Consider the following 13,382-nt stretch of genomic DNA (forward strand, 5'->3'; position numbering starts at 1 on the left):
AAAAAGTACCTTTTCCACCTTCAAGCAATTTCTTTACAGAAAGCCTGCCCAAAGGTTCAGTCTGTAGAGAGGTAATTCTCTTCGTCCTCTTGCTCACTTTGCTATGCAGTAGGGTTTGAAGTATCAGACAATCCTCTAACTGTTTCAGCAAAAGTTTCCAATATTCAGTATCAAGAGAAAGCGCTTCCCATGAGTCTGTATCTGAACCTACAATTATTTGGGAAAACTAACAGAACATATGAGCTGTTTTAGGTCCGGTCACCTAAAGTAGCACAGTTTTGTTTAAAAGTGTTAATATTAAAATTGAAAGATATATCCCAAGAGCTACTGCATTTTAAAGAATAATTTAGTTTAAAATATGAATATTAACTATTATGCAAAGGTAAATTAATATCCTATACTGCTGATAAGACACACAGATTTCTCAAATGAAAGTATAAGGAAATAAAAGGACCTGACTTAGTACCACTCTTTAATTCACATTTAGCTGAAAAGTGGGCTATAATCCCTTCAAAAAAGAAATTAATTCTAATTAATTCTCCACTAGACACACCATTTTTCACTCCTTACATATAGCATTAATCCACCTCTATTTCAATTTCTCTCCATATTTAAAAACATATATAACATGCCTCAAGCACCCAAAAATTGGAACATCACAGTTCTGTACATTATTTTGATGCTTCCAATATTTACAAGCAAATGCTTTGCCAGGAAGCCCACGAATCCTTCCTGTAGGGCACTGATCTGATTTTTAGTGTTTTGCATCAAGATAGCAAATTCTAGAACTCTTAGGTCTGACCATTAGCAGTGTTAGGCCTTAAGTCAAAGGATGGTGGGGAAACAGGGGAAAATAGATAAATGGTTTTGTGGAAAGGAAATTGTGGCTGTTGCTTTATTCTTTTAAGAGCAAAAGAGAAGAAAACAGGACAAAGAGAGTATGGGTGAAGCAAAGTATGCTGCAATATACCAACATGCCCATTTGAGTACCCACTAAAGATTGCAATATACAGAATTGCAATAGTTAAGATGAACGTGCAAAAATACTAACAACACATCCCCGCAATCCAGTTATAATATTTACAAGCCTGTACATTCCCTAAATTCCATCTAGTACCTTAAGACAAGTAACAAAAAATACATAGGCCTAGTATTGTTTAAGTATGGAATGATTTTTACTCTTTTACATGACAATGTTGTGTGCAGTTTCATAGGATTAATCACAACTTTGTGAAAAGACATTTACTGACAAAAAAATACAGAAAAATACTTATCACTTTAAGAAGTAAGGCATAGCAATATAAAGGCTAAGAAAATTCAGCAGTCTTAAAAAAAAATAAGAATTGCAAATGTATTAAAAGAAGTTTGCTATCCAAAGTTTGCTGAACTTTTGAAACTTATTTGGAAGCTGCATAAGCTTTGTGTACACAACAATATTTGCTATCAAGAAAAAACTCACTATACAGTTCACTTTACATACTTAAATACTCAGAGCAAACAATTCTAATATATCATTCATTTACCTCGGCATAATATTCTTCAAAATTAAATTCAATTTTTTCAAGCTTGCAGGATGGCACACTTGTGCCAGTGTCAGAACAACAACAAATGAATGTTGAGGATGTGACTCCATTAAGAATCCAGCACTCTGCATGATACTGATACAGTAAATAAAACAGAGGAGAGAGGTCCAAGATCACTTACCTTTTTCTCTGTCACACTGTCAATTATCTCTGCAGTAACAGAATGTCCAACATGAGCAGACAGTAAGGCAGCTGCATTATTTTCAGACTGAATGCAAGCTGTACGCATTTGTTGCCACCAGGGGGAAACTGACTGAGTGTCCCAGGACTCATCTATGGCAACTGAATGGAAGGGGAGAGTAGGACATTCAACTTGTGTCATTAGGTGTTAAACTAGCAAAACAAACCCGCCCCGAAAGCAGCATTTATTAATTCAGCCTATATTAGCAGCAACTTCCAAGTACTCTACAGTGGCTACATTATCTTTTTCTAGATATTTAGCCTACAGTTTCTAGGTCACAACTCAAATTTAAAAGGGAAGAGCCAGAATGTGAATTACTTGGACTCCCAAGTTTCACTTGTACAAAACAGGCAATAAATCTGAATCACTAGGCAGTAAAATCTGCTGCACACTTACTGCATCTAAGGAATGTTACAAAATGACTCTTCACAATACAAACAACTCATCTTTTGTTATTTCAAGATACCGTATGTATTCAGTGTACTCAAGCTGGCTCTCTTCAGGCTAGCTCACACTCAGCAGAATTAATTCAGACAACAGCAGTGGGTTGCTCATGCTTCCAGTTTCAATGTTGTCCACAGCAGCTGTTTGTGAGCTAGGAGAAATCAGTCTTTCTTCATCACACAACTTTCCCCAGACAACAGAAAGTTGACTTCATAGAGCACACCTCAAGTTACAGAGATGTTCAGTAAATAAATGCTGCCAGAATAATTGTGTCTCAACCTGTGTTAAACCAACCTGAAGGATTTCTGAGTACCAATCAGCACAAGCGAGAGGGGCAGGACTACACACTCAAAACAGCGAGGAAGGGGAACTGGACACTCCCATTTTCTGGTGCTAAAAGGAGCTGTGTCAACTTAGTGGTCAGTGAAACTTGCAGGCTATGACACAGGAATTTAATGAGGGCTTTGACTGTATTTTTTAGTCATTTACTTCTTTTAAAATGCGTTAACATTCAATATTTAGCTCTCTTACATAAATTGTTAGGGGAAAAAAAGCCCAACTGATAGTAGTCAGGTATCCTAGATGTAACTTAGTCCTTTCTTAGTCAGTCTAGTCAGAGTAGTAAATGTCTAATGATTAATTCAATCAGTCATGTCTAAATGTTCCAAATGCACATTTCACCTTTCATTTTGCTCAGAAGCAACAGCATAGTGTGAAGGCAGCTGATAGAGTCTGGTTTATCTAGAATATCCTTTTCCTTGGAAAGCCACAAATTGAGAAGGAGTGACTGGGGAGGGGGGAGAAAAGAAATATGTAATTAAAGGAATAGCATGAAACTCTTCAATATTACAATATACTTAATGCAAATACTTGCTTGAAAAAATTCTGTCATGGAGCAGAACTGTTATATCCATGAAACGTTATTAACGTAGAAAGTTATAAATTCCTAGAGTTAGAAAGTTACTGCAAATGGCACCCTGTGACAGACTTTGAAGGGAAACAATACAATCATCTTCCAATTAAAAAAAAAAAATCTAAAAAAACCCCCCCTCTTTTAAATGCATAGCCAGATAATACCAGTAAGTCAGCAATCTCAACTTTGTAAAAATTAGTATAGAGTTATTAGTATTTCAGCTGAAAATCTTTAAAAAAAATCTTAACACAGCCAAGTAATACTGAAATAGGTGTTTCAGTCATTAGGTAGTGGGTGGGAGAAAAGCAGCAAAGTACCAAAATTACAGGTAGATAAGGATGATGGTCTGAACACTACTAGAGAGATTCTGACAAATTTACTTTGTGTTCTTTTTCTTTTACACTTCCTTGCTTGCTTAAAACATGGAATTGTAACAAATGTCTCGGTACCAATTTTTATCCCACAAAAACCACTCAAGTTATTAATGCAGTTTATCTGAACTTAACTACTATATAATTTTGTTTCTCTTTGGAAAAGTGTTGAGGAAAGTTTTACGAGATAGTATTTGTAGTTCTAAAAGCATATTTTAGACATTCCCATTAGCATATCCACAGACATTTCCTCCTAGAAGATTTTTTTTTTCTTTTACATCTGTTAAGTGGAAGTATAAATATAAACATTCAAAGAACTGAATGTGGGGGCATATGAACATGAAAGACAGCCTGAGTACAGTACTAATCCAAAGGTCAACATTCCGAATTTTTCCTATCAGTGTTTTGCCTTCAAAATACCAAATCAGAAAGTTTTAAAGTACATAATAAGTATCTTACCAACAAGATTTGAGGGCTAAAACCCGCTGATTCCACTGTGTGACACATTTCTTCAGTGGAACTCTCTCCACGCAAACACTTCCAGAAGAAAAAGCTACCTGAAGCAAAAAATGAGTGAAAATTATGAGTGACCTCAAAAGCCATAGCCTATCTCCTCACATACCAAAGTCCACCTTACTGGTCTGGTCGCGATGACTGCAATACAAAGGACTAAGTTACATGTAGGATACCCTGACACTTTACCCTTAGTGGAGAAGGTTCATACAAATTCAGCCTTCCTCCTGCTAGCCAGGAATAGGACCAAAACACTGTATTTTGGAAGATAACAGCAAACAGAGCATCTGTGGTAGAAACAATTACTGATTTTAAAAATTTTAACTGCTCCCCTGCAATAGAGCATGCATGCTGTCTCACCAACAGGCAACCCTTCCCACAATGGGCATGAGTGTTCCAACTGCTACAGAATGCAGGTGGAAAATGAATTTATAACAGAATAAAGATTATTGTACTGCTTCGATTATACATTTAGTTCAATCCATACAATGGTATGAAGTGTCAGACAAGTTTATCCACCAAGTAACCCATAACTACATGGCAGCATGTTGCATCTTGTATAGAAAACTAGAGCTACAACTGCATAATTTATACCTTACCAGTGCTATAAAAAGCCCAAGCGTCCCTTTGGGGCAGAAGGAAAGTGGAAAAAGATGATCTTCAAGAAAGCATCTAAACTGCTCAGCATGATATTTGTGTTTCAATTATTTTCAGGCCACCTACTTAGAGCTGAATACCCTCATAAGTTACTGATGATCCCAGTCCAAGAGGGTGGGGAGAAGAGCACTTCTATCCTAGTTCTTAAACCCAAGTATATTTTCATGGTAGAAAAAAATGCAAATTTTCTTAAGTAGACTTAAAACTACTTAGAAACAGCCTTTGATCTTCATATAGATGAAAGCCAAGCTCTTCTGCGTAACTTTCCAGCCCCAATTCTTCTCCAAGTCTGACAATTAAGGCCAAAACAAGCAAGAGACTGTCAAGTGAACACCACACAGCACCATGTACAGAATTCCCTGTTTGCACCTAAACTTCCCCAGGAAAGAGGTCATCTGGAAACAGACTGCCTTTCAAACAGATTTAACTTAACCTGTTCCCACCAATTCTTTCCCAAGAGCCCCTCAAGTCAGGAACAGATTTGCAAACTAAAGCAGACCACTAACAGTAACTCGATCCCAGACACCAACAGACATCCCAGAAAGGCTCACGACCTCTCCCCATCACTAAAACTTCAGATCAGCATTGTCAGAAATCTCCCCTACTCCAAAAATGAGGGATGGTTATTTCCTCATCTGCTGGTCCTGTGCTCTCTCTTCCCCATGCTGCCTCTGGCCAGCCTCCCCCCATCTCTGAGGCTAAACTCCAGTCCTATCACTGACAACTGTTGAGGTGCTGCTACCAGAAAGGAAGAAAAGAGCAGGGCACAACCGCTCAGTAGAGTACCTAGTTACCACTTACTGGTGGATCAGCTTACTAGTGTTAATCAGTAAATGAAGAGTGGTAACAGGGTTTTAGAGTAAACTTATCTGCAGAAGCAGTTAACTACTGTTAGCATTCACCTAGGCAGAAAAACTTGTCCCATGACTCAAGTTGAAGGCAGGAGCTACCACTTCACATACTACTCTGAGGTGGTACAGCTTGGAAATCTCCAAGTTAAGGCTAAAATATCTATTTTTTGTTTCTTAGAATATTATCAGTCTTTAAGGTAACCTGACAAACGGTTCAGTAGTTCTTACCTAAAGCCACATATTCTCCATCTTCCATATTTTTCACATTAATCATCTCCTTTTCATATTCTAAATACTCTAAGAACGCTTTCACAGACAGTACACAATCTTTCTCATCAGCAAACCGAACAGCAGTTTGAGTGTTCTCTTGCTTGTAGTTCTCCAGTAACATTTGAAGCCTAAGAAAATCTTTTTTGTCCAGTCGAAGTAGCTTAGCCAAGTCCTTAAAAATAAGAAAACAAAAAAATCCTGTATCACACAAGACTAATGCAAACAGATTTTTTTTCATAAAATGGTGAAAACTAAAGCAAACTCAAAAGAATCAAATATTTTGAACATAAAAATTAGTTTTAAAAGGGTCAGAATAATTGAATAATCTCAAATTCAGTTATTCATATAGCTCAAAATGAAGACACACATTCCCTGTATTCAGATCTTGCTCATTGTATAACTATTATCTATATGGCAAACAAGCCCATACAACACCATTCTTTATGTTTTCTTATAAGTTTATAAGCATTTCTATAATGATATTAAAAGCAAGCCAAATTATAACGCAGACCACTGACTTTACTTAAAACCCCAGACAAAAGCAAATATCAGAATTTGTGACTACTACTGGTCCCAAAATACTCCCCCCCCCMAAAAAAAATCAAAAAAAGATTTAAAGAATGCCCTGCGGACTTCGAATAAATGAGTGAAATCAGGAGCTACTGGTTCTATTTACACTTCTGTCTCAATATTCTGTGACTGCCACAGGATTTTAGGTTGATGAATAATTAAGCATTTGTATAGCGAATGGAAAAAAAAAAAATCAAATAGGAGTTACAAATCCATTACTTCATAACAAGTTTCAGTCCACAAAAAACTGTTAACTTGCTTAACTACTTACTTCATACGAGGCATGGAAAACATGTTTTTATGCTTAAATCACCACTCATTTCTCACAGAACTGAATTTTGAATTTACTCACATTATCTGTGGGTGGAGTGTCTTCCTGTATTCTCTGGGAATTTAGTTTGCTAACTAGTTCATAAAGATGTAACAGTTTCAATTTGTTTGCACAGAACTGTAAAAGTGCTTCATCCACACACTGGAGCTCGAGCTCTGAAGAGAAATAAAACCATGTTTTAATTTCAGTATACGGCCAGGAGCAGTGAAATGTACKTTGCAGCTGCATTAAGCTCCTTTATTAGAATTGGAGGACATACGTCTCTCAGTGTAATTTTTTTTTTTTCTGATGTACTGTTGCTTGCAACGATTATATTTAAAATCATGGTAGTATAAAACAAGAATTACTTTTACCAGAAGAATTAAAGAGAATATTATCAGGCTTATTTTTAAGCCGAAAAAGGTTGGTAATACGACACTGAACAAAGACAAATATATTGCTTTCTCTTGGTTAAAGGCCAAACCACAGGCTGACAAAAAATGAAAGAAACTGAGTCTCAAGCAGATTTTCTTTTATCAAGAATTACATACCAAACTATAATCGTTTATTCATGCTGCTAATGTTTTAATGTGGCACATCCCTTGCACTAAATTTCCAAGACTAAGACTGTGGAAATACAAAAGCCATCATCTTGCAGAGATGAAACTCAATTCATATTAATAGATGTCAAGCCCTCTTCTGATACATCTGTTGTTGTTCAGCATTCAGAAGAAACTAAAGCAATCAGAATATATGCAGTTTACACCAACACGATGTTAAATAAAGACTCCATTCCGACTTACTTGTTTTAAAAGAAAACTATCAAAGAGCAAGTGAAGCATATATTAAAAAACAGTGAAAGTTTTTAACTACAAAGTGTATACATATATTTTTATACTCACACACGCTCCGAGTCTAGAGGAAGCTGTTTTTCAGTTTATTTGACTGGATTTGCAAAGAAATTGGATTCTAACTCACCACTTCATAATATATACAAGTCTCCCTTCAGTTTCAAACCAAATGCAGAAACAGACCAGAACACAAAAGACCAGAAGAAGGTACAAAAGCGGTATAGGCGTATAATTTGATTTTCTTTTCTTTTCTTTTTTTTTAAATAACAGTTATAGCTTCAGGGAAATACTCACTTGTCTATCCTCACTTGTCTTTTACTTATTACTTGTTTACTACTTTAAACTAAAGAATAAAATACCATTCAAAAAATCGGATCATATCAGAGGAAGTAACTGTTGTTGTTTGCCTACTCTCTGATTTTGTAGAGAAAGGAACAAAATTGGACAACTGCTCTTTTGCTACAAGCTTTATATCTCACTTCATCATGTATTAGTTTTTGAATATATCATCTTCATGCTGAAACAGCTTCTAAACATGATTTTCTCCCAGGAAATTTAATCACCTTTGACATGCTGCTATTAAAAATCCTACAAACAAAAAAGAGACCTGCACAGCTTGCCACACAGTCACTTGACCTTTCCTTCACAACCACAGCATTCATATAGCTGAACATCTGCTTCACAGTATGTTTTTACCTACTAAGCACAAGTGGAAGCGCTCCTACTCCTGTGAAATTAGAAGGCTAGAACATCAGGAAAGTTTGTTTATTTTGACAGGCAGGAAATAATGCTATGTATGAATGTAAAAAAGCCCCACACTCAAACGAAAAACCTCAGTACAGATACAGTCCTATAAATCTTTTCAGTAAAAAAAAAATGGCATGATTTTATTTTTCTTTGTTTTTTAGGACTTCTCACAGAAATTCATAATATTATCATTTTAGAATGCTGGATCTTGCCAAAATTAGGTAGAGAACTACACATGTGGAGCCCTCGCTCTCCTCTACCCACTTCAAGAAAATGGCTGAAAAACCACTGATGCCTGTGGAGGAAAGATTTCTCCTCGAGGTTTTGAAACTAGAAAAGCATGTTGTCACATTCTCCCTGAGGCAGGGCAAGGGACGTAGCCATTCTAATTGACAAATAGTTTATTAAGGACTTCCATACAACAACGGTAGAGATTGCTAGAGTCTATTCCTAAAGCCTCATCTTCTCCCAATAAGCTGAAATGATTCAAAAAATGAACCAAAAATATACTGACTTCTGCCGAGTAGTATGTGAATGCATTAGAAGTATGTGAACCCCAACACATGTGAAAGGAAGCAGCAGGCATAAGCTTCTCTACTCTATTCCTCAACACTCAGCTGGGCCTCCAAAATGGGGTCATCTCAAGCACAAAGAAGGTTCTTCCAGTTTAGAAAGATGCAAGTCTGTCATTTCAAATAAACAACCTCACAGAATTTCAGCAACAAGATTTTTTGAATGGGTAATGACTTTTCCCCAAGAGTGGTTCTGAAAACTCTAGGAATCCATATAAAATATAACTCTAGTGAGGTTTACCAAGACAGAATAGTGGGCATCGGGCCACAGCTCAGATCCTCTGTGATAAGGATCCATTAGATTAGAATTCACAGATCTGAAGTACCATAAACTTTCTGTCTTCCTTAGGAAAAGAAAAAAAAATTAAGAAACTTCTACACACAAAAACTTGGGAAATCTCCTTTCTGAAGAAAGCTTTTACTGGATGAAAATACTGAGTCTGGGTTTGGTTTTTTGTTTGTTTGGGTTTTTTTGTTTTGGGTTTTTTTTATACGTAATTGCAGGATGCCAGGCACATGACAAGTATAGCAAAGCATACTTATTAGCAAGCTATTTGATATTCTACATGGAAAAAAATAAACATGTGAAAGCAACATCTTGTGATACCTAACAACAAAACTAAGCAGTCTCCTTGTGGAATAGAATAGTTCCACAATAGCCCTATAGCACTAGTCTTTCTTCAAGACTCGTTGCAGACAAAGTGCAAATGACTCTCCATATTTGCAAAATAAATATCCACCTACCCTGTTTTTTTAAATTATCCATTAATGTCTGAGTGATGTTTGAGAGAGATGAGAGTGGCACACATTCACTTGTCAATATACTTTCCAGAGCCTGTTAAGCAAACATTCAACAGAATCAAACATTTACTTAATTTTACTGTGAAAACATATAACATAAGCCCACAATAGCACAACTTTGAGAATGATTTTCAGCTGCTTTTTGTCTTCACATATACTTGTTACATAATTTGATCCTACAGCAAGCTCTGCGCTGTTTACGTTACTTCAATTTTATCATAGATAATACTTTGAGGAAGTCACAAATCAATATTAACTCTAGGCAGTATGCTAAAAAAAGCAAAATAATTAATAACTCTATTTACTTCAAGTAACTATAGGAAAAAATAACACATTTTGTAAGATCTATAAAGGTTTAGCACTCCAGTCTGATAATGCAACTTTTTTTTTTTCCAGTATTCAAGTAATGATTTCTGAACATTCACCTGTTTCTTTGTAGCAGGATATTTAATATCAAGGATTAATTCCTTTGCTTCAGCTTCAACCAAGTCTGCAAACAAAGACAATGGTGTCTTTAATTCATATTATCCAGTTGGATTGTAAAAAGCAAGGCAATCTGCGTCACAGTTAAAACGTAGATGGGTTCATGCTATAGAGCTGACTGACACTATTACAAGAGATGCCACAACAAACTTAGGGAAAACAAAACAAAGTAGCAGCTGAGTGGCATCTCTTATTCAGATTTGCCTTTTGTTAGAAATATATATTACATATATAAACAAGGACATCTGCAGTCAAATGTTGAACTCAGCTCTACCATGACATGGCATAATGGCTTGCAAACAGACCATGCTTCAAGTAAGCACTCACAGTAGAGTTCAAGTAAGATTTAAATGGCAGACAAGGCTTATAATGGATCCTTGTATGGGACAAATTTAATCTGGTAGCTTCTAAAACATACAAGCCATTTAAAAAGATCCTGATTCATAAAGCTGTCAGCATGCACTGCTATCATACCTGTGATCATACACTTACAGAGCAGATAATACAAGAACCATTTGATAACAATGATAAGAAATTATATAAGAGAACCTACCTGGATCTGAAGTTTTAGCTTTGAGTAATGCATTTAACTTCTTCACTAGATGCATATCCTTTGCTCGCTCACTCTTTTTATCACTAAAAGGAAATAATTTTACTTATATGTGTGAAGAAAACTGAAATGAACGATTCAGAAAAACACAGGTTTCTTTTATTTATGCTACTTTAAGATAACATCACATCAATAAAAAATCAAGCTAATGCATACAAATCAGTGAGACTATTAACAGCATAATACACTATTCAGCTTGAGACGGAACACCAGAATTGCTCTCTATAAATAAAAAATTATTTCCAAAACCAATAATGAAATTAAATTGGGTACAGAGAATGCAGAAACCCCTTACCTCAGTGCTAAATGAAAAGGTACATGGATAGTTTTTACACTTCCAGAGACCGGATCAAGAAGACATATCTGGTAGGTCTGAGGCTGCCATCCCTGACTGGTCACATTGTTCAAACCCATTATTTTATAACCTGGATACAACAATCTGAAACCAACATAAGAACATGGCCTTTACACTGAAGAATGAAATCAGCAACTCTCCCTTTTCACACACTGAATAAAAAGCGGAACAGTTTTGTAAAGCTAAGGCTTAATAACTGCTAAGTTATGTTTATCAGGAAAGACTGTAGAGCCACAAAGCAGGACAAAAATCCCCTTTTATAACACAATAACAAGCTGCATTCAGTAGAAATACTGTTGGCAATACAAAGACAGCCTACCAGCACTTCCTGCTGTTGCCACTGGAATATCCATGTATCGCTTCACCCCAGCAGTGTAGCTAATGTATTCACATGCAAACCATTTCTTACCTACAGTGCTTCCCCACATTGAAGGCCCCGACCCGAGGCCCTTGCTGAGTGCTCCACACTTCCAGGATTCCTCTCCTTGGAGCATAGATCACAAGAAACTGAGCCACTCTGCTTGGGCCCTGTGCATGTCCAAAAGGTGAAAAATCCATCTTCTCAGTTTCCCTCTCATGAAGATCCTCTACCGTTTGTATCCAACCAATTTCTGCATCACGGTATCCTTTGTAAGAGAAGACAAGTTCATCAGTGTATAGAAATTAATAAATTATTAAAATGCATAAGCACCAGCTTACCTAAGTATTATTCCTGTAGCAAGCTGTTTTAAACTTTGTTTCAAACTGTGCACCACTGGTCAGTAGCCAGGCTTCTATAAGAGGGATCTGTGGCCATGCACTTCGAGCACAGCCCACTAGAGGACTTCTAGAGCCAAATTCAGCCTCCTACAGAGCTTTTGGAAGGGACCAGCCCTTCCCGGAGAAGCCACAGAAAATAAAACACATCAGGTCCGTACTCCTGGGCATTGTATCAAGACAAAAGCTTCTCAGAGAAGAAAGAGTTATAAACAAGTTTATAATAAGATATATTATACCAAGAAGGTTGCAAAGGGTCCACAACTTGATTAATGAGAAAAGATAAGAGTTCTCAAAATGCTTTCAGTAGACAGCTTTGCTTTAAAAAGCTATTTCACATATAAACAGCCTCACTCATAAGGCTCTAACAGGGAGATGGCTGGCAAGTTGTGAATGTGTGTTTGACCATCAAATAAACCTTGTTAGTGTAACAGGAAATCCTAGATAATATTAAGCTGTCAGTAACAAAGGAAAAAAAGTGAAAAAAGCACAGTATTATACCAAATAAGCTTCAAATATGGGAGAAGGAGAATGCACAAGGGAAACTTGACTGCCCTATTTTACTGTTAGTATGTCTCTGAAGTAGGTACTATTTTCATGCCCACTAATCTTCTGAATTAGCAGCGTGGGAGAGAGACAGTAGAGCTAGAGATTTTCTCTCTGTTCATAAAACTTATTCCCCATGCCATAAAAAGCTGCAAAACTTTAATCCCGTATGAAGAATGAGGAGTATTGTTACATTAGATATAATCACAATTACAAGAATCAATCAAGAAAGCTTAACATCAGTATTTTCTTAACATCAGTATTTTCTTACAAAAAAATCTTTGGTTTAAAAGAGACTAAACACTGCCTTCTTGCGCAGTCACCATAATGAAAATGAGAAACTAACAAGTCATATCTATTATTCAAACTTCTGCTTACTTTCTCAGCAAAGCTAAAGATGATCCTAGAACTTACCAAGAGACAGAATCTTGAAAAATAGAGCTAAAGCTCTTCAAAAAATAATTAGGTCAAAAGCTTCCTCTTAAGATACAGTCTAGGAGTGGAGGGGGAAAATCTATACAATACAGACCAAATAGACCAAATTCTTTCTATAGTCCATATCAGTACTTCAAGGGTTGGCACAACAATGCCCTTACTGAGTTCCTATTAAATCTGTCCTTAATTTGGCTTGTAATAACAGAATGTACTAAAATCTTCCACAATTATGGAAAAACTCCTGGGATTCTAAGTCAAGTCTGAACATAGAAGCCCAGTATTCTGACGCATATTAGTTGCTATACTGATGTACACTATCATACCTTTCCACATGCGAACTGCAAGTCCTCTTGTAACATCCAGTAAAATAACCCTTCCAAAGTCATCTGTTACTGCCGCCAAAGTRTTACATGGAGAAAGACATATTCTCTCACCATGGCGACGGGAATCTGGAAGTCCAAACCTAAAAATCAAACAAAAACACTAAATATCTAAGATAACACTTCAGAAACAGTAAGCAGAGTATCTTATATGGACTAAGATTTTTTTAAGGTGTCATAAAG

At 36.4% G+C, this 13,382-nt stretch overlaps 1 protein-coding gene across 4 annotated transcripts in view; it reads right to left on the reverse strand.

Annotated features, from left to right (window-relative positions):
* Nucleotides 1–13,382, reverse strand: part of RAB3GAP2 (RAB3 GTPase activating non-catalytic protein subunit 2) — a 53,246-nt gene that overhangs the window by 12,461 nt on the left and 27,403 nt on the right. For all 4 annotated transcript variants that reach the window (XM_026066568.1, XM_026066570.1, XM_026066572.1 and 1 more), the window contains exons 13-24: nt 13,143–13,282; nt 11,492–11,708; nt 11,023–11,166; nt 10,671–10,753; nt 10,060–10,124; nt 9,578–9,668; nt 6,706–6,839; nt 5,742–5,955; nt 3,952–4,049; nt 2,890–2,995; nt 1,705–1,865; nt 10–226 (exon numbers count right to left, since the gene is read on the reverse strand). In XM_026066568.1, the coding sequence (XP_025922353.1) occupies nt 10–226; nt 1,705–1,865; nt 2,890–2,995; nt 3,952–4,049; nt 5,742–5,955; nt 6,706–6,839; nt 9,578–9,668; nt 10,060–10,124; nt 10,671–10,753; nt 11,023–11,166; nt 11,492–11,708; nt 13,143–13,282 (1,670 nt within the window). The remainder of the gene's footprint in view (nt 1–9; nt 227–1,704; nt 1,866–2,889; nt 2,996–3,951; nt 4,050–5,741; nt 5,956–6,705; nt 6,840–9,577; nt 9,669–10,059; nt 10,125–10,670; nt 10,754–11,022; nt 11,167–11,491; nt 11,709–13,142; nt 13,283–13,382) is intronic.

This window comes from Apteryx rowi, unplaced genomic scaffold, assembly GCF_003343035.1.
Source record: "Apteryx rowi isolate R43461 unplaced genomic scaffold, aptRow1 scaffold_243, whole genome shotgun sequence".
NCBI classification, from domain to species: domain Eukaryota; kingdom Metazoa; phylum Chordata; class Aves; order Apterygiformes; family Apterygidae; genus Apteryx; species Apteryx rowi.